Source organism: Mauremys reevesii, linkage group 3 (genome assembly GCF_016161935.1).
Source record: "Mauremys reevesii isolate NIE-2019 linkage group 3, ASM1616193v1, whole genome shotgun sequence".
NCBI lineage: Eukaryota > Metazoa > Chordata > Testudines > Geoemydidae > Mauremys > Mauremys reevesii.
This window is the reverse complement of record NC_052625.1, coordinates 47,903,390-47,923,789: the sequence shown is the minus strand read 5'-3', so window position 1 is coordinate 47,923,789 and position 20,400 is coordinate 47,903,390. Positions and strand designations below refer to the sequence as shown.

Here is a 20,400-nt window from a genome sequence, read left to right as displayed (position 1 = left end):
CCCATCATATTTTTTACATTTCATTACATTACATTTTTTTTTTTTGCATTTCATTTGCCATTTTGTTTATTTTTTTTTTTTTTTTGTTCTCTTCTCTCTGCTTTCTTCTGTCTTCTTGTTCTTCTTTTAGTATGAGTAGTTTTTCTGCATTTCTGCACTCTTTCACCTCACTTTTTCATCCTTCTTCAATTATGAATTGAATAAATTGAATAGGATTGGTCCTAGGACTGACCCTCACCTAACCTCCTCTCCATTCTCCATATTTAATCCTAACTCCCCATTTTATTCCCCCCTTTGTTTCCCCTCCTTTCAATCCCTTCCACCCCTTCCTTTTCCATCTTTTTTTATCTTTTTTTAATTAAGAGCCTTTGGTGACCTGGTGAGAGCTTTGTGGAAATCTAAGTACACTATGTCCACTGGATCCCCCTTGTCCTTGTGTGTTGTTTTGTTTTCCCTTCAATAAGATCTAATAGTAGATTAGAATTTCATTTTCCTTTACAGAAACCATATTGACTATTTATGTATGTTTTTTTTTGTTTTTCTTCTAATTTTATTTTTTTTTATTATTTTTTACTTTATTTACTACTCGTTTGTTACGAATTGTTACTTACCTTTTAGATCACCCCCCCTTTCCTTTTTAAATATTTTATTTATTAATTATTATTGTCATTGGTACATTGGGTATAAAAAGGAAGGGTTACAAGGTTTGTTTAGTTAGTAGTTAACTTCACATTTTTCATTTGAGTTTTCTTCTTTCTCTTGGTCCTCATCTGGTCTGTGTGTTTGACTTGTTGTTGTTTAATTAATCAATTAAAAACCTCCTCTACTGACACTCTCTCTGTGACAGTTCCTCAGATTTGTCACCAAAAAAAGCCAGCTCAGGTTGGAATCTCTCTATCCTCAGCCGTGAAGACTGAGGCAAAAGAGAATCCATTTAGTTTCTTTTTGTTTATCATATCATCTTTTCTTTTTTTTTTTTTTTTTTTTCATTTCAGGGCCCTGTTGCCTTGCTGCAGGCTTTGCTTCTCTGCTGCTTAAAAACATTTTTTTTATTATTGTTTTTTTTTTGGTTTTTTCGTTCTTTCCCTCTCTCTTTTTCTTTCTTATTTACCTCCTTGCACTTAAGTTGGCAGCGTTTGTGCTCCTTTCTATTTGCCTCACTAGGATTTGACTTCCACTTTTTAAAGGAAGTCTTTTTATCTTTCACTGCTTCTTTTACATGGTGGTTAAGCCACAGTGGTCGGTGAACATCCAAGCAATCACCTGGTTATGCAAATGAACCAAAGTTACATCTTCACATGAAAGTTTCCATTCCATCATATCATAACTGTATGATTCTCTAATGTGGCACCACTTCTTTCAAAAAGTGAAGAGCCTGGGAGAGAGAATGCATTAGCTGTATTGCAACACTGAGAGGCGGACATGAACAAGTTAGTGGAAAGTTTGTTGGGTATATGTTCTGCTCATATCTCACAGCATTTATACCTCTGATTTAAAATACTACCTACTGCAACCATTGTAGAGTAGTAATAAATATACAAATGTTTTTATCTTTCAGATTTTTGCCATTTTCTTCATGTCATAAAAACCAGGAGTATTACCCATTAATTCATACATCAAGTAAATATGGCCAAATGACTTATGGAATCAAACATTTCCGAGAAGAACATCATGAGAAATGGGTAGCAAACACGGTGAGTCACTGTAATATTCAGCAAAGTGATAGTTTTCTAGATTGTTATTTTATGAAAATCAGAAAGCATTGGGCCTGGTCCAAAGTTCATTGAATTCAACGGGAACATTTCCAATAACTCTGATGGGCACTGATTCAGGACTTCAAGTAGTATAATGGCTTTAATCTTTAAAGGCCAGATTCTACAAGATACGGAGCTTTTTCAACTCTCTTTGAAGTCAATTGAGGTTAAGGGCACTCAGCACCTCTCAGCTGGTGCTTCACACTTTATGGAATAAGGACCTACAATTACTGGGGGGAATATGCTTCTGATAAATACCACATTACTTGCAATATGTGCAAAAGATATCCTGTTTTATGTACTGCTTTTTCTGATCTGGTAGAAGAATAAATATGAAACACCTACGTGAATACTACTGAAAATCTCAACAAAAAATTGAAATATTAACAAATGCTTTTCTTCTTCCATTTTCTGCTCAGTTTTAAAAATGAGCAAAGAGCTATAGTTTCCATAGATATTTTCATCATTCTCTAATTTGTAAAAAAAATCTCAAGTCTTTCTAATTCCTAACACGATAGGATCTGATGTTTCTCAAAACTTTTAACAGTATATATATAAGTTCAATGGAAGGAATTCAATACAGGATAGGATGTCAAAAGTTTAAAAGCTTCAGTCGTGTAGAGCATCAGTCACAAAGCATGAAATGGAAAAAAGACAATTGAACAATTGCTTCTTGGTGGTTTTGTAAGTTCTTGTCAGTTTTGGGAAGCAAAGGATTCTGAATGTATGTAACCTCCCAGTGGACTCAGGTTAAAGTGGATGAAAGAAAACGAAGTGATCACAAACCAATTCCTGCTAAACCAGGGCCTGATTCTGTCAATGGGACTTCTTTGTACCCTGAGTGAGGAGAATCGGTCTTCTGGACATTTACACAGTTTAGAGGGTCAGTGAGGATGCAATTAAAATGAATTAGAAATTTTTTTCTTTTTAAATGTTTTAACAGTATACATACCATGTTCATATCAGCTCTTTAAATAGTGTCAGTGGTAACAGTATTAAGATATGTTTAATCACTGTTTTCAAGCATGTTTTCCCTGTAAGTGTACATCCAAGCCTACAAAATCTGTTTCCTATGTAAATATGTTGCTAAGTGTAAAGAACCCAGAATTTTTTTATTGCTTTTCTCCTCTACTCCAGCAAAGTTTCTCTAAAGAAAGAATCATATTCCTCTTTTGTCTACAGTGATAATACTGTAGCTAGCTAGCCTTCAGTCCATTAAGGATATGCTTGCTCTCTCTCCCCTGCCATCGCTCCAGTTTTAAAACAGCAATCCTTACTAACATTTCAACTTGGTACTGAACATATGGGAGACAGTAAAAAGGAAAAACGAATTTTTGATTTTTTAAATAAGCTTCCTCACATCGATATTAGGGCTTGGCTACACTTGCAGATGTGCAGCGCTGGGAGTTACAGCTGTGTTCGTACAGCTGTGTAGGGAAAGCGCTGGTGTGTGGCCACACTCACAGCTACCAGCGCTGCAGTGTGGCCACATTTGCAGCATTTGCAGCGCTGTTGGGAGTGGTGCATTATGGGCAGCTATCCCAGCGTTCAAGTGGCAGCAACGTGCTTTTCAAAAGAGGGGGGTGGGGTGGAATGTGAAGGGAGCGGGGGAGAGAGTGTGAGTGGATTTTTGGAGCCGACACTGTGTGTCAGCTCCCTGCCTTGCAAAATCTGAACATTTCCTCGACCCCTCATTCACTCTTAACTGCAAATAGCCTGCAGACCAGATAAGCAGCTGCTCCAATGGACTCCCTTTCTCCCCACCCCCCTGCTGTTTCTCTCCTCAAGCAAACACTAGCTGTAGACATTCATCCCCCTGCCTGCCTCATTCACAGCAAGATAGTGGGTTATCTCAATTGTTCACAGTCAGTTACAGATTGATCACAGCAAACAAGAGCTGTGTTTGTTTTTTAGATAAGCAGCTCCCGGAGCCCTGAGTTCACAACAAAACAAAGAGAGGCATCATAACAAAACAAAGAGAGTAATTTAGTTAAAAGCATTCTGGGATATCTCCTAATACCCTGGAGGCCAATAACAGCGCTGGTGTGTGGCCACACTTGACGAGCAGCACTGCATCACCAGCGCTGCACTCGTTATACCCCAAGCAGACCAGGTGTACAGCCAGTGCTGCAGCCAGGGAGTTGCAGCGCTGGATGTGCCTTGCAGGTGTGGACGGTTACTAAGTTGCAGCTCTGTAAAGCCTCCACCAGCGCTGCAACTCTCCAGTGTAGCCAAGCCCTTAGTTTTTGTGTTTTCCACCAGATGTCTGATTTGGAAATTAAGATCATTAATAAGCAAAAAGCAGTTATTTTCCCAACTTTTACAGTCAGCAGATTAAGACTCTTGAATTTTAACATAATTATTTTTATTAAACTGCATTGCAGTTAAATGCACATAGGCCAATAATTGCTCTTTCTTTTACCAAAAAAAAAAAAAAGGGAGAGGGTCTGGATTTAGTTAAAACAAATGAGATACAAGTAGCATTGTTTGAAGCCAGCAGGCATAGTGTAAGTAGGTTATAGAAAAGCTTCTCCAAACATTTTTGCTGATATTTCTCAAGTCAGACCAGCAACAATTCTGCTTTTCCAATCCTGGGCATTTCTTGATAATATACATCATATAAGCTAGAAACTTAGCTGAGACCACCAAACTCATTTTTACTTGTGATCTTAGACAGTTTTCAACCTAAATCTCTAGAGGTGAACAGCTATATCCATTAACCCAATATGACATCTAGCCTTCCAACTACTGATTCTAAATCAATATGAAGCTTCAATTAGGAGGCACTTACAAAAACAGAGAGCTAATAGAAAAGAAGAGCAGTTTCTTGACCTACCTGCTGCTTTTACTGGTCATTATCATCAAGAAAGAGTCTAAAAACTCCATTCCTCACCACTTTTTTAGGGAAAGAGGCCCTGTCAAAAAAGGCCCAAGATCAGATTTTCATAATCACTATCTTTAAAAGAGGAACTCTTTCTTTTTAATCACCACTTTAAGTGATCACAAATTTATTTCTTGGATATATATTATGTTGTGAATAACTATACTGTACACAAGATAATCATATAAGCAGGAAATGCTGTGGAAGACACTTAACAAAATGGAAAACACCTTCATGCTGTTGAAAGCCTAAGAATCTTTCATCTCAGAATCTTCTTAGAACTTAATTGATTTTCCTACTTGGAATGTATCAAACTTTGTGTATAAACACACTTCATATGACAATCCGAATATAAGGATGATAGCCCTGCTAGGATGTGCATTCAGCCTATCACTGCAGCAGTGCGCTGGAGAGGGAAAAATACTATTTTTCTTGAAATGTGATCACCAATGACAGGGCAAGCCTACAAATTGTTGTACGAAGTCCTCCCAAGAAATCACCTCGATGGTGAATGGCCTCTTCAAGTGTTAATGGAAAATATGTTGAGCCTGTTCCAAATTATCTGTTAAAAAGCTGGCTTCCTTGTGTTTTATGGGTACATCATATTTAATTATAAATTGCTCAGACTTATACATAGGTTTGTGTACACTGTTACTTTAAAAAAAAATCACAAAAAGATTAGAATCTGACTATATAACCACTTGATATCCTATTGAAGAAAGAAAAATAATTAGGGTGAATATTAGTTTACTATATTTCCTCTTGAATAAACAAGATGGGGGTATAGCACATCCTTTCTCAAATCATCATAGCAGCTGTTAGTGAATGTGAGAACTTAATAGTTTTATTTCTACTTAGCAATGATCTCCAAACTGTTATCATACTCTATGACCATTTCAAAGACAGGGAAAAAAATAGTGTTGTATTTACATTTTTTGCTGAAAGCATACAAATAGGTAAAGAGAAATATTGCAACTGTTATAACTACTTGATTTTGGTTTCCACCTTTGTAAAAACTGATAAATAATTTATGACTTCCTTTTAACAGCACACTTCTAAAGCCTTATAATTTTTTGTTTTCAGTTATTTTTTATTTTTATTTATTTGCAAATGTTTTGAAATATCTTAGTTGGTATTTATATTAAGTATGCAGTTTTAGTATTAAGAACCTACCAATCACCATGAGTTTAATCTATAATGATAGGTCTCATGCAGTTGGACAGTCTGGGAATCAATATACTAACTATAATTTTTTGGTTGTCAGAACACTCTCATGTTCATATTTACTGAAGCAGAAATGCTATCCTACAGCTTTTAATCCAAATTGGAGTTAGTTTGCATATGCATTTTAGACAACTGACTTTAATGGCATCATTTAATGTTTTCCTTGTTCGGGAAATTCAGGAAGTGACATTTTAAGACGTTCCTTGTTGATAGAATCTTTCCTCATATGCCTTATTGTAGGTGAATTACAACATGGCTGCAGCACTGTTTCATTATTTGCACATGCATTTTGGCCCTAAATACAATTTTATTATCTACAAAGCATAAAATATCCAAGTACTCCAAAGAATTAATTTAGAGAACCTAAGCATATTGCACAGAACATAAAGTTGACCTTTACCGTCTACAGCTTTTGGAATCGAGTGGGATGTGGAACACATCATAGACTTAATGTGGCACAACGCTGTCTGCAGAAACTTGGGTGGGACTGTGACTGCCTGCCCATTGCACCCGATGATTGAATCTGCTGTCACCAGCATCCTGATAATAATGAACATTCGGCTTAACGACCGTGATTATGATTATCATAATTGATGTGCAAGTGCAGTGTGTGAGGATCATTACAGCTGAACTGTACAGCAGAGAAACATGCCTTAGTTATAGATAATTTTACTTTTATGCATTGATTGGGATAAAATATGCCTTTCAAGTTCAACAGGCCAGCTTAATATAATTTTAGGAAAGTTTCTACATATATGAATTGATGATTATGAGCTTGCTGCAAAACAGCCACTCTAGCTGTTTGTTTTGAATGGTTTCATTCCATTAATAACAGCAAATAATTAAATAATTAGATATTTTCAAGGGGAAATATCTTATGAGTACAGCCTGCATTAATCAAATATCAAATTAAAAGTGTTTCTGATTGCTATGGCATTGCCTATGCTAGGAAAAAACAGGATATGTAATTCACCACCAGTACAGCTCCACAGACAGTTGCAGCACTGGAAGCTGTGTTGTAGACAGGACAGAGGCATTTTTATCACTGTGTTGTGTAACCTGCAGAGCATGTGGTAAATATTCCTGTGCATTGTATACACTACAGCTTCCATCGTTTTTGCCATCAGTGTAGAGCTACAGATCCAGATTTTGCCAGGGTAGATACAGTCATTAACAATTCATCAGAGACAAGATTTTTTTTTTATATATTTTCCATGATAATGATTGCATTCACCTGAGCTTGTAAAGAAATGCACAAGTATGTGAACAAAAGCATACACTAACTAAATATATATACGCACACATGTATACACACATATATATATATATATATATACACACATACCCAAATAAAAGTGTATTTGTACTGCCGATGTGAGTTTGTATAATATGTATACATGTCTATGTATATCGTAGTGTATGTAATGACACTTGTTTACACCAGGACTACATTTGGTTTTTAAAAGCAAATTCTTTGCCCAAATATCCTGGCCTTTTTGCTAGGCGCAGCACCATGCTGTAGAACAAACTCTTGAGCATGGATTGGATTGCCACAGAAAAGCTTGCAGGAGGGGACTCAGGAAGAAAATCACTCTGAGCATCCCCGATGCGGAGTTCCTCAGGCATTGATCCAGTGAACTGGGATTTGTTCTCTTTAACAACAAATTGCTGGGCATGCAACCCTATGGATTCACAAAACACCAGGACCATTTGCACGAAGGCTCTGTGCCTCTGCAACTGCTCTGGCTCCAACAGGCTGCCACAATGGCTAACTGGAGATTCATTACTAGAACTGGGCCAGAGTTCCCAACAGAAAATATAATACAGCCTGTAAATCTCTGTGGGGTTGGAAGTGTGCAGCCTCTGACCTGCCCACATCTACCTCCAACCTCCTCCTCCCTCCCCATGTATACCTAGCACCTGCTGACCTCTCTCTGTGGAGTATTGCTGGGGTGGGGGAAATCGTGTCCTTTAGTGTTTTTTCTATGAGAAAAAATGATTGTTTTTAAAAGTCAGTTTTATCAGGCCTGGAACCAAAACTACAAATGTATTAATCATAATTGTATGTTATTGCATGGTGTCACTAACAGGACAGAGTTAAGATTGTTTGGGTGCCATAACTGCATTTCCAAACCTTATGATGTGTGAATTCCTTTGAAATGTAACCTTAACACCACATATTCTGGATTTGTAATGCCTGTATTTTGGGATAATTACAAAATACATCTAATATTTTTTACCTATAACCTTATTCTCAACCTTAACTCCCTTTTAACATTTTTTCTGGGAATCTCCTAGTTGTTTTCTGTTTTAGTTATAAAAACATCATACAAAGATTACCCAATAAATAGAAAGCGAATGTCACCATGACACATCTCGAATGAGTTAAAAATTTGTGGAATTATTACATCATTTTAATTTTTAAAAACTCTTTTCAGGCCAGATTCACTGATTCACTGGTATGCTCTGGTTGCTGTGCAGCACTTTGAGTTAAAAACACACAAGAAGGGGAGTTCGTAAAATTTTTGTGGGCCAGATTCTTGGCGCCCAGTTCAGCTGCTTTGTATTTCGTAACCAGTGTAAGGCAGCTGAAACGCTGGCCTAATAGGGCAGTTGGAAATTACCATAGTGATGGGGAATTACTAGGTGGTGTAGTCAGCATAGCTGCCTCCACGGCTACATAGAGGACAAGTCAGAGTTGGAAAGGGTTGTTGCCAAATCATGCTGCTCTTCCAAGGCTAGAAGGGGACCCTTGTGATCTAGTCTGACCTCCTCTATAACGCAGGCCATAGAACTTCCCCAAAATAATTCCTAGAGCACGTCTTCTAGAAAAACATCCAATCTTGATTACAGTCTATTAGTTCCTACATGGGGAACAAATATTTAATCGAGCAAAGAAAGGTATAACATAATCCAATGGCTGGAAGTCGAAGCTAGACAAATTCAGACTGAAAATAAGAATGCGGTGAGAGTAATTAACCATTGGAACAACTTACCCAGTGTCGCTGTAGATTCTCCATCACAGACCATTTTTAAATCAAGTCACCCCTTAACCTTCTAATTATTAAGCTCAATAGATGGAGCTCCTTCAGTCCATCACTAGAAGACATGTTTTCTAATCCTTCAATCATTCTTGTGGCTCTTCTCTGAACTCTTTTCAGTTTTTCAATATCCTTCTTGAACTGTGGACACTAGAAATCTACACAGTATTCCAGCAGCAGTTGCACCAGTGACAAATGCAGAGATAAAATAATCTCTATTCCTACTTGAGATTCCCCTGTTTATGCATTCAAGGATCAAATTAAACCTTTTGGCCACAATGTTGCACTGGACGCTCATGTTCAGTTGATTACCCACTGCGACCCCCAAATCTTTTTCTTCCCAGGATAGAGTTCCCCATCCTATAAGTATGGCCTACATTCTTTGTTCCTAGATGTACACATTTACATGTAGACATTCAGTTTAACAAGTGATCTAAATAGCTCTGAATCAGTGTTCTCCCCTCTTCATTATTTCCCACTCTGTCATCTTTCACAGTCACTGTAGACCACATTTTTGTCTGCTGTGTTTTATCCTTCAAAATAAGTATTGTGAGTCAGACCCTCTGATGCACCCTAGTTTAACAGTCACTTTTAAGTTTCCCCTTGCCTAAGCAGCTCCTGTGATACCCACACCTCTACCCATTAGCACAGGAGAAGCACCAACTATCTATACACCAGCAATCCCCAGCCCTTGGGACCCTGGACAGCTAGCATAAAATAAAGCAGCTCTTTGGAAGCTTTGATTTATCCCAGGGACCAGCCTAGTACGCAAATGGTCCCAGGATCAGGGAAACATAAAATTGCCTTAAAGCTACTTCTGCATTCCTCTCCTGACCTGTGCCATATGCATCTCGGCCACAGCCTTAGATCTGGACCTAAGGTTTAAAGCCACTACCAATGGTTTAAGTATCTTAAAGAGAAGTGCAATGTAAAATCTTGTCAATTTTATTGGGTTAACACACAAAGCAGTCTGTCAATTTGATTTCCATATTACTTAGTACACAACTTTCTGTTATAGTATTTCCTTTTAGTAAATACTGTAATATGCTTTTGTGTACCATATATTTAAAAGGCAGAAAAATGTCACAGCAATCCTCATGAAATACCACGAAAGATACGCTGAATGTTAGCAATAGGTAACAATGGTAATTTACTCTCTCTCTCTCTCTCATTACCATATGTTGCATCATTCAGTCAGAGGCGAAAACAATTGCCATAATTGGTTTACATACTTGACAGTTTGCAAAACAGAGATTTCCCAGATTTCTGGTTGGAAGACTACATCATGTTTACTGAAATATGCTTTCTCTTGAAGACCACTATGTCACTGATTTCATTAAGTCAAATGGTACTAGAGTTCCCATGGGAAAATGTTCTTGAGTTATAGATTTTTCTTTCTGAGAAGATCTAGAGGTCATCCTACTGGGGCTGCCTTTGAAAATGCTGCTCTTAGTAAATTCTGTAATGTAAATGATGGACTGATAACCAGATTATTAACCATAGTCTGTCTGTCAAGTTATTTTTGTAGGTGCATAAGGAAGGTTAAAACTGTGAGGCAAATTAAAATCCACAAAACGTATCTCAGGATATTATTTAACCAAGTGTAGAAAAGACAATGTGAACAACTGAAAGGTTAAAAAGAAAGTCTGGAACAATTTTCTGTTGAAGGTTACTGTTGACTCTAAGAAAATAATAAGAAAGAATAATACAAAGTAGTGACTGGGAAGATTCAAGTCATTTAGTAAAGTTATTTGCATGAGAAAAGATACTGTCACCACTTTTCTAATCAAATCCACTCTAGTGGTTATTTGCAAAGGGTTTGTCAGCAACTAGTAGAACATTTTATAAAACCTGATTTTCAGTTCTGTAATTTCTCAGCGGGAAAATGCAGTCCCTTGATGATGATCCAGGGCTTTGAAGAATAAATTGATTCTAAAGAGAAAATTAGATGGTACTTATTATACTGTCTAACTAGCAATCCAGTGTCATTTGTCTGTTGGATGATAAATGTCTTGCTTTGCCTACCTTCTTCATTTAATAATGCAACTTGCATGTTAGTGGCATAGAAAGAAAATAATGTATTTTTATAAGAGCAAACTTTGTCCATCATTTCTTATGGTACAGCTTGAGGGGCAAGGATGTTTTAACTTCCCAAATAATTATTCTTGTGCAAATTACTTAGATGTTATAAAGCTCTTGTTTAAATAGAATTACTTTGGAAATAGTGTATACCCTGTAATCCTTCCAGCACTCCAGAAAAGTAAATGCTTCCAGGTTTTTAATGGAAGGGTATCAGCTGAATTCGGAGTTGTATTGGTTGATGAAGTTCCACCTAAAAAGAAGATTAAATAAACCATAAACAAACAAGCAAATAAATAAGTACAATTAGAACTGGGCATTCACTAGCTTAATTATTCTCAATCTGTTGGAACAACAGTTCTTCTTACCTGACAAGGGGAATATGTGAATCTGTATGGAATTTTCTATGCAGTTTTGCACTAATTAATCAGTATTCTTGAAAATTTAGAGCTCATTCCTGTAGCTGCCCCATGTGTGATGCTCCCACTGAAATCAATTTAAGTCACATTTTCACTAAAGTCAAACTAGCTTTATTTTGAAGTCTGTGGGAGTTCTGCATATACTGTGGCTGCAGATTCAAGCCTAGACTGTCTTAGAGGACATTCATCTGTCATTATATTCTGAAGCAAATAGAATTGAAATGAAAGAAGTCAAAAAGCTCTTTTGAGCTGTGTAGGAACTACATGGTATATATAGTTGTCATTAATGTAGCTCAATGAAATGCATTCAAGATACAGGGTCAAATCCCCAGATGGTGTAAATCACAGTTTAGCTCCATTGACTTCAATGGAGATGCACCACTTTCTATGAGATAAGGAGCTCTCCCATAATTCATACAATATCATAGGCAAAAAACCTGTCACCTGTTTTCAAGAAGGAATTTTCCAGGAGAAAGTTGTTACCCGGTTTCCAGAGGGATGAGAAATATTATTTCATTATGGATTTACTGTATCCTATCTTCAACTTCAGAATTGACTGTGGGCTTAAAAACTCAGGGCCTGATTCGCCAGCACACTCTCTGGCTATGTTGCAGGGGGAGAGGGGGGCAAGGAGGGGCAGGCCCCCCCGAGCCACCCCCGCAGGGGCCCCTGCTCGTTCAGTGCTTGCCCGCGCATGGTTGCAGCGCAGCCGGCGGCGGCCCGGGGCCGGAACCCGCCAGGCATGGAGGGGCGGGAGGCGGCGCGCTCCCGCGGGCTCGGACTCACCCTCGCGCCCGCCCGGCCGGCTTGGTCGGGGTGTCGACCCCTGCCTGCGCCGGCATGCCTGGGGGAGCTCGAGCCCGCGCCCCCGCCCAGGTCTTGCGCTGGAGAGTAGAGCCGCGCCTGAGGGGGGGGCCGCCCCGCGCCCCCGGGCCCCCGCAATTCTCTGGGCGGCCCTGCTATGTTGTGCAGTCTTGAGAATCTTCACTCACATCCTGACCTTATGGCAAAGTATAATAGTAAATATTGTCCCAAGAGAGAACCAACTATATGATGCTGCTGCACTGTGCTTGAATATTTTTATGATTTAACTCTCATTAGTAACAATATTGATTCTGATTCTGTTCTCATTTACACTTCAGTAATTTAAGAGTTACTCCATAGACATCAATAAAGTTAAACTGATGTTAATGAGAAGAAATTTAAACCAGCTCAGGTTATATGAAATCCACCTTGATAGATATAAGACCACTTACCTCAGAGTTTCTGTTTGCATGAGTCTGCAAAAACGCATCTCCACTGTCTTATGCGTTATGTAGTCATTGTTATCACCAGTGTAAATGAGTGAGAAAGTCTTGTACTAAACCCACTTTACACAGGTTTAAATGACTACAAAAGAGGCAACGCAGCAAAGAATCAGAATAGTAAAGTGGAAGTAAGTAGAAAAGAGACTGATTTTACTTAGAACAATTAGGCAGCTTGGAAAAGGGGTTACGATACTTTTAGCAGCATTGTTTTCTACAATCAATCTGTTTGGGCAGGGGCCTACATTTTGGCCATTAGGAAGGAAACAAATAATAATTCCTTTGAGGCGTTTTAAGATCTCTGAGATGTAGTTATATGAAAGAATGATAGCTAAGTGTTAAATGCCACTGTATACCAACCACTGTATGTCCTGCTGTTTTGTTAGTAATACTACATAGGTGTGAGAGACTCAGACCTAAAAAAAACAAAGAACAAGTCAATCAAACAATAAAAAGCTCTGCATATTAAAACAGACTTTGTACCCTTATGTGAAGCTGCTTGATTGAGCAGTGCAGTGTCAACCATGTCTTTCTTCTAATGCTAAAAGTAATGCACATAGACAGAGTGACAATCAGAGTACAGCCTCCCATCAGCTGTAATTAATCTTTTAGTTAACAAAGACTAGAAAAGCCTCTCATCAGCCTCTTCTGAAGTCTGAGGGACCCTGTTTTTTGATGTTTGCATTCTGAGTAAAATTGTCCCCACCAGTTCTAACAAATTGAAACACCAGGCTAATTATGGCGGCTAATGAAGTGTGTGGAATGGTCACAGCTTGTCGTGAAACTGTTCCTTCAGCTCAGATTAGAGTTTCATCAATCACTTTTTTAAACTGATCCAGAATTGCTTCTGCCCAGTGCTTGGCATTTTTAATGCTGTTTCTGTAATTGGTTTTTTCCCCAAAGCTTAGGCTGTTTTTTGAAATATTACATTCTCAGGACAGGACTTACAAACTCTAGTTTATAAAGAACATTTCATTATTGCCTCTATCAGCTGATCAAGTGGTAGAAAGCTAATAAAAGGAGCACAAATATAAAATTTGATGTATTGCTTTTAATCCAGCTAAAGGTAGCAATAAAGCATATACACGTATATGTATATGAATCATTATTACTGTGGACTGGCTGTATACTGCAATCACATGAGACATGGTTTGTGGGCGAGATGGTTCAAATCCCACCAAAGGACTTAAAGGAAATGAATGTGTTGGTCTTAGCTTATTTCCTAGTGGATTACAGTCCTCCATATATCATTCAACATAGTTTGGCATGATTTGTAGTTTTTGCAGATGTCCAGACCTTTGGCAGCAGGAAGACCAAAATGTCTTACTATTTAAAGAATTTGAACACTCTGGTCAAAACTGACGTCTTCAGAGACGTGTGGGAAGCTTTACAATATAACTCATACAGCTACGAGCCTGTCAATGAAGAAAATAACATATAACAATTTTTAAACATTCCCAGTTCCTGTTCATTTATAAAATTTTGATTTACTGCATTGGCATTCTACTATACAATATTTCTTTGGGAGTTCTGCGTAGATGTTAAAAAATACATAGGACTAAATTCTGTCCTCCAACATGCACATTGGAGAATATAATTTAGTTTGTGCATTATGCACCTTAAAAATGAAATAAACATTTGTGCGCTTGGTGCTATAATTATTTGTGTTTGTTTAAGAGGTTGTGGAGACTGCTGCACACATGCACATCAAAATCACATCAGAAAGGAAAATAATTTTATTAAAAGCTATTTTTATTTATATTAAAAATCAGAAATTAAATTTGTGCTAACACATCTAGTATTTTGCATTTTTCTGAACACTATAACATCAGTGATATAATATTTGACTACAAGTATCAAGTGTTCTTCTTCAAGTAGTGTCTCTGTGGGTGCTCCACTTCAGGATACATCTGCACTCTGTGACTTTGATCAGAGATTTTTGGTAGCAGTTTTCATTCGGCCCATGCATGCACCCCACACATCCTCATGCCCCATGCCAAGGCTATATGGAGCTTCACAGGTGAACCACCCCCAGTTCCTTCTCATCCGCATTTGGCCTGAGACAGAATCTACTGTGTGCCATTTCTCTAATATTCAGCTTTTTTCTCAGATAGTTACCTATATTTACTTACCTTATAGTGTTCTAGTTGTGGGAACAACAGTTCCCTTTGTTTTTCTTTTCTTTCTTAAAAAAGTTATTCATATAGGTATATAGTCAGGAGATTTCCCCTTCTAAGGGTTAAATTTTCATTAGTTTTTCCTTGGGAATGGTAGACTCCCCAGCACTCAAGAGGTGCTTCTCCTGTCATGAGGCTATTCCAATAAGTGACAGATTCTCCCAGTGCCTTTACTATCTGAGTGATACTTGTATCTCCAGTGAGCACAAGATCTCATTTCCTTCAAGGGTGGATCCCCCCAAAATAGAGAAATTAAGTTTAAACTCCTAATGATGGAGCAAGCTTTATGTCCAGCTTAGGATCCACGAGCAGAGGACACTCTGTACATAGATCTCCCAGTACAGCTAGTCACCAGAGACCAGAAACGAGGTAGGTGGTGCCACAGCAACAAGTACATCTATGGTACCAAAGTCTTCATCTTCATCTGCCTCTAAGCAGATGGAGGTAAGGAGTAAATCTCCAAGAAGCTCCTAGTCACCATCTCAGAAGAAGGCTACGGAGCCCTTAGGTCCAAAGATGAGCTCTATGCAGGCTCCAAGTGAGGCCAGTACACAAAGGTGAGAAGCAGTCAGTCATCTAAGAGAGACTTGGCACTAAGTTCAGATACCCGTACCCAGAGCGACAGAGACAGGGTTGAAGAGACCAAGCCTGTCCCTGAATAACACTCGGTACCGATAAAAATAAAATCAGTGGTACCAAAGACCGTTCATCTAGCTACAGAACCGAGGAAACCAGAGCCAACTCACTCCCATACCAAACACTCAGTACCAGCTATATCAGTAACAAAGCCATCCTCTAAAGGTTCCCACTCGGCTCAAACTCTGATACTGTTGATACAGTGAGAGTTTAGGTACCCTGATAATCTGATAATATCTTCTGAGCTGGAGTCTCCTTTATTAACTGGGGGGTTTGTCAATGTCAAGATTCTCTCAGTCACCAAGCCCTCTATCACCTAGAACAGTGTTTCTCAACCTTTTTGATTCCAGGGACCAGCTTGCTGCCTTCCTAATCTGTCTGGGAGATCTCAGGGACCAGTGCCGGTCCACAGACTGGTTGTTGAGAAACACTGACCAATAGTACCACACTTGCCCTCATCTATTCTGCAAACCATACAGCTATCGCCCCCCTTAGAGTATGTGGAAGAGGACTCAAATTTTGGTGCAGGCTCCTCTACCTAGTCTAGAATCTTTCCCTCTCTCACTCCTATATTGACATATTACAGGAGGATAGACTTCAAATGACACACACATAGAAGGAAAATAGATGGCTGCCTCCACCTACAACTACATCTTCTCACCTATTCCTCCTACTGTGGTGATAATATCAGACACTTCGCTTTTAGGTTGTGGGGCACATCTGGGACCTCATAAGGTACAGGGAAAATGGTCACTACAAGAGCAGCTTCTGAATTAATCTTTCGGAATTGAGAGCCATCAAAAATGTTTGCCTACACTTCTACCACTAATCAAATCTAAGTCAGTAAAGATGGACAGACAACGTGGCATGCATGTATTATATCAATCATCAGGGAGGCTCATGTTCCCCATCAATCTGTTCCAAAGCAATAAACTCTGGAATTGGTGCATAGCCAACCAAATAGTCCTCTCAGCTTTTAGACTCCCAGCTATTCAGAACACCATGGCAGATGACCTCAGCAGACATTTCTTTTTAAATTACAAACAAGAACTGACCTGCAGAGTCCTCCACAATCTAGTCTTAGCCTGGGGGTTAGTGGAGGTTGATCTGTTTGCCACAGCAGCCAATGCAAAATTCATTAGGTATCACTCCAGAGGGGGTCTTGATCCCCAATCTAGATGTAAGCAGGGTCTGAATGAGTTTCCTCCTGACATTTAGTGATGATCAGGAGGAAAAGACTTCAGGAACAGACTATATTTACATAAACACACCTACCCTGCCTAGGAATTCAGCAGAGGGAACTGCTTTGCCAAAGTGATCAATTTTGGCTGGTGTTGGGTTACAAGTCACTTTAGTACTGAGTGTAGGGATAATAAAATGCTACCCTGATTGTATGAGTAAAGGACAGCAGAACTGTACTTAGCCTTCCCTGACTGCTAGGGTCCCCTCAAGTGAACCTCACTTGCTAAGCAGGGTTGAGGGATGCCAAATCCCACTGAAAGGGAGAGAGGGTGGTGATAGGTGTTCCTGCCTGGTGGTGTGGGCTCTGCCTAAGGAGTCCTAGACACCATTTAACCTCCCACATACTGCTTAAAGACAGCACAAACTAGACTCAATTGAGAGTCCTTGTTTTGTTTAGCGATTTCTAGAGCTGAAATCACTGATGACCAGCTCTAAGTGCTAAGCCTTAGACCTGGTGTGGGACAGCATTTCAGTGAAACAGACCGCACTACCTGCACTAACAGGGAGGTTCCCACTAACTGCTGAAATCACTGAGAGCTGAGTTAAGTGGTGGGACCTCAAGACATGGCATCGCAGAGAGTGCAGTAGAGAGGCAATGGCACAGCGGATGACAGTTCAGCAGGCCACAGTGGTGGCAGCAGGCAGTGATGCAGAGTGAACTGCGGCAACTGTGAGCTCATTGCAGTGTGGAGAAAGGGGAGTGACGTGTTAAAGGAACATCCGTTTGTCAGACTGTTACACTGCAAGGTGACACATGAGGCAAAGGGCACTGCCTAACATACTCTGGGGTGGATGTTTTGCTCATGGTCATATGAACCACGGTCATGGTATTTTCCCAAATGAATGCTGGGTTCCTTTTCCCTTTTATTAAAAGTTTTCTTTGCTATACACAGACTCGGGGCTTGCGAGTGGGGAAGTATTGCCTCTTAGAGGCACCTGGGCTCCTGGGGTGGTTTTAATTTTCCCATATTGGGTGGGGGCTTGAGACGGTTCTGTTTTGTATTGTTAAGAGGAACCCCTAGATATTGAATCTGACCCTTTGTTGCTGCCAATTCCACCTGGCATAAAGGGTGCATATCAGAGACATATTCCTCATCTCACAGACAAAAGGACTTCCCTATTCATATCCACCAACACCATTACTGTTAAAGGTTCTCAGTAAGATCAAACAAGATCAAGCCAGAGTCATATTGATTCCTCAGACGAGGCCAAGACAGGTCTAGTACCCTTATTTGATCAGGCTCACCCTCTCTACCCTTTGTGAAGGCTTCCAATCAGTCCTTGCCTACTGACCCAGAATGCTGGTCAAACACTTTACCCCAAGCTATAGATTCTGAGGCTCCAAGCATAGTTTCTCAGTGGTTCTCAGGAATAGTGATAACACATTTTTCAGAAGTACAAGACATCTTATTAAATAGTAGACAAGAACTGACAAGAAATACCTTCAGAAATGGAAACAATATTATCTTTGGTGTAATAGCCAGATTTCACCAACTCACTCTCCTCTTCCCAGGAGAATTATGTGTTAGAACTGAAAAATCATCTTTTTTCCTTGAATCCATTATGGTTCACTTAGCAGCAACAACAGCTTTTCATACACCCATAGGAGGGTTTTCACTTTTTGCTCATCCCACTATGGCAAGATTCCTAATAGGTTTATCGACTATCTCCCCACTAATCAGAGTTCCTACACTGAGCTGAGCTGAGCCTTGAACCTAGTACTTAATTGCATTATGAAACATGCTTTTGAGCCACTAGTTACATGTTCTTTATTAGATTTATCAGTGAAGACAGCCTTCCTGATAGCAAACGGTGGGAGAACTGGGGACCTTAATGGCAGACCTTCCATTTATGATATTCACCAGAGAGAAATGCTATGGGCATATCTAAAAATTTTTGCCTAAGGTGTTTCATATTAATCCATTCATATTTCATATGAATCAAACCATTCAACTCCCATTTTTCTCCCAAAACAGCACCAGACTAGTCAAGAAGCCATATTCAATATCCTAGTTGTCCAACCTAAACCTCCCTTGCTGAAATTTAAGCCCATTGCTATCCTCAGAGGTTAAAAAAAAGTTTCCTCCTTCTTGTAACAACCTTTTACATACTAGAAAACTGTTATGTCTCCTCTCAGTCTTTTCTTTTCCAGACTAAAGAAACCCAGTTTTTTCAATCTTCCCTCATAGGTCATGTTTTCTAGACCTTTAATCATTTTTGTCATCTCTGGACTTTCTCCAATTTGTCCACATCCTTCCTGAAATGTGGCACCCAGAACTAGATACAATACTCCAGTTCAGGCCTAATCAGAGCAGAGTAGAGCTGAAGAATTACTTCTCGTGTGTTGCTTACAATACTCCTGTTAATACATCCCAGAATGATGTGTCCTTTATTTACAATAAGTTACACTGTTGACTCATATTTAGCTTTTGTTCCACTATGTCCCCCAAATCCCTTTCTGCATTACTCCTTCCTAGGCAGTCATTTCCCATTTTGTATGTGTGCAGCTGATTATTCCTTCCTAAATGGAGTACTTTGCATTTGTTCTTATTGAATTTCATCCTATTTACTTCAGACCATTTCTCCAGTTTGTCCAGATCATTTTGAATTTTAATCCTATCCTCCAAACCACTTGCAACCCCTCCCAGCTTGGTATCATCCACAAACTTTATAAATGTACTCTGTATGCCATTATCTAAATCATTGATGAAGATATTGAACAGAACCGGATCCAGTACTGATCCCCCTGGGATCCCACTCATTATGCCTTTCCAGCATGACTGTGAACCACTGATGACTACTCTCTGGGAACAGTTTTCCAACCAGTTTTTCACCCACCTTATAGTAGCTCCATCTAGGTTGCATTTCCCTAGTTTATTTATGAGAAGGTCATGCGGGACAGTATCAAAAGATATACCACATCTACCGCTTCCCCCCATCCACAAGGCTTGTTACCCTGTCAAAGACAGCTATCAGGTTGGTTTGACACGGTTTGTTTTTGACAAATCCATACTGGCTGTTACTTACCACCTTATTTCTTCTAGATGTTTGCAAACTGATTGCTGAATTAATTGCTCCATTATTTTTCCAGATACAGAAGTTAAGCTGACTGGTCTGTAATTCCCCGGGTTGTCCTTATTTTCCTTTTTATAGATGAGCACTATATTTGTCCTTTTCCAGTCTTCTGGAATCTCTCCCATCTTCCATGACTTCTCAAAGATAATCGTTAATGGCTCAGATATCTCCTCAGTCAACTCCTTAAGTATTTTAGGATGCATTTCATCAGGTCCTGGTGACTTGAAGACATCTAATTTGTCCATCTAACTTGTTCTTTCCCTATTGTAGCCTCTTCTGATCCTACCTCATTTTCACTGGCATTCACTACATTAGACGTCCAACCACCACCAACCTTCTTGGTAAAAACCGAAACAAAGAAGTCATTAAGCTCCTCTGCCATTTCCACATTTTCTGTTATTATTCCCTTCCTCCTCACTGAGTAATGGGCCTACCATGTCTTTGGACTTCCTCCTGCTTCTAATGTATTTGTAGAATGTTTTCTTGTTACTCTTTATGTCTCTAGGTAGTTTGATCTCATTTTGTGCCTTGGCCTTCCTAATTTTGTCCCTACATACTTGTTATTTGT

The 20,400-nt window shown here is 39.2% G+C and overlaps 1 protein-coding gene and 1 long non-coding RNA gene across 4 annotated transcripts in view; one reads left to right on the top strand and one right to left on the bottom strand.

Moving 5' to 3' along the window:
• SPATA17 (spermatogenesis associated 17) overlaps nucleotides 1-20,400 on the top strand; it is a 163,770-nt gene that overhangs the window by 126,995 nt on the left and 16,375 nt on the right. Inside the window, exons 9-10 of one of the 3 annotated variants that reach the window (XM_039530868.1) lie at nucleotides 1,559-1,694; nucleotides 6,269-6,407. In XM_039530868.1, the coding sequence (XP_039386802.1) occupies nucleotides 1,559-1,694; nucleotides 6,269-6,304 (172 nt within the window). In that variant the 3' untranslated portion in view covers nucleotides 6,305-6,407. Of the gene's footprint in view, nucleotides 1-1,558; nucleotides 1,695-2,494; nucleotides 2,615-6,268; nucleotides 6,408-20,400 lie in introns of those variants that run through there. The other 2 variants (XM_039530866.1, XM_039530867.1) reach the window with 2 other exon arrangements.
• LOC120401210 overlaps nucleotides 11,194-20,400 on the bottom strand; it is a 255,911-nt gene continuing 246,704 nt past the window's right edge. The window contains exon 3 of the long non-coding RNA XR_005596309.1: nucleotides 11,194-11,232. This is a non-coding gene — a long non-coding RNA (uncharacterized LOC120401210). The remainder of the gene's footprint in view (nucleotides 11,233-20,400) is intronic.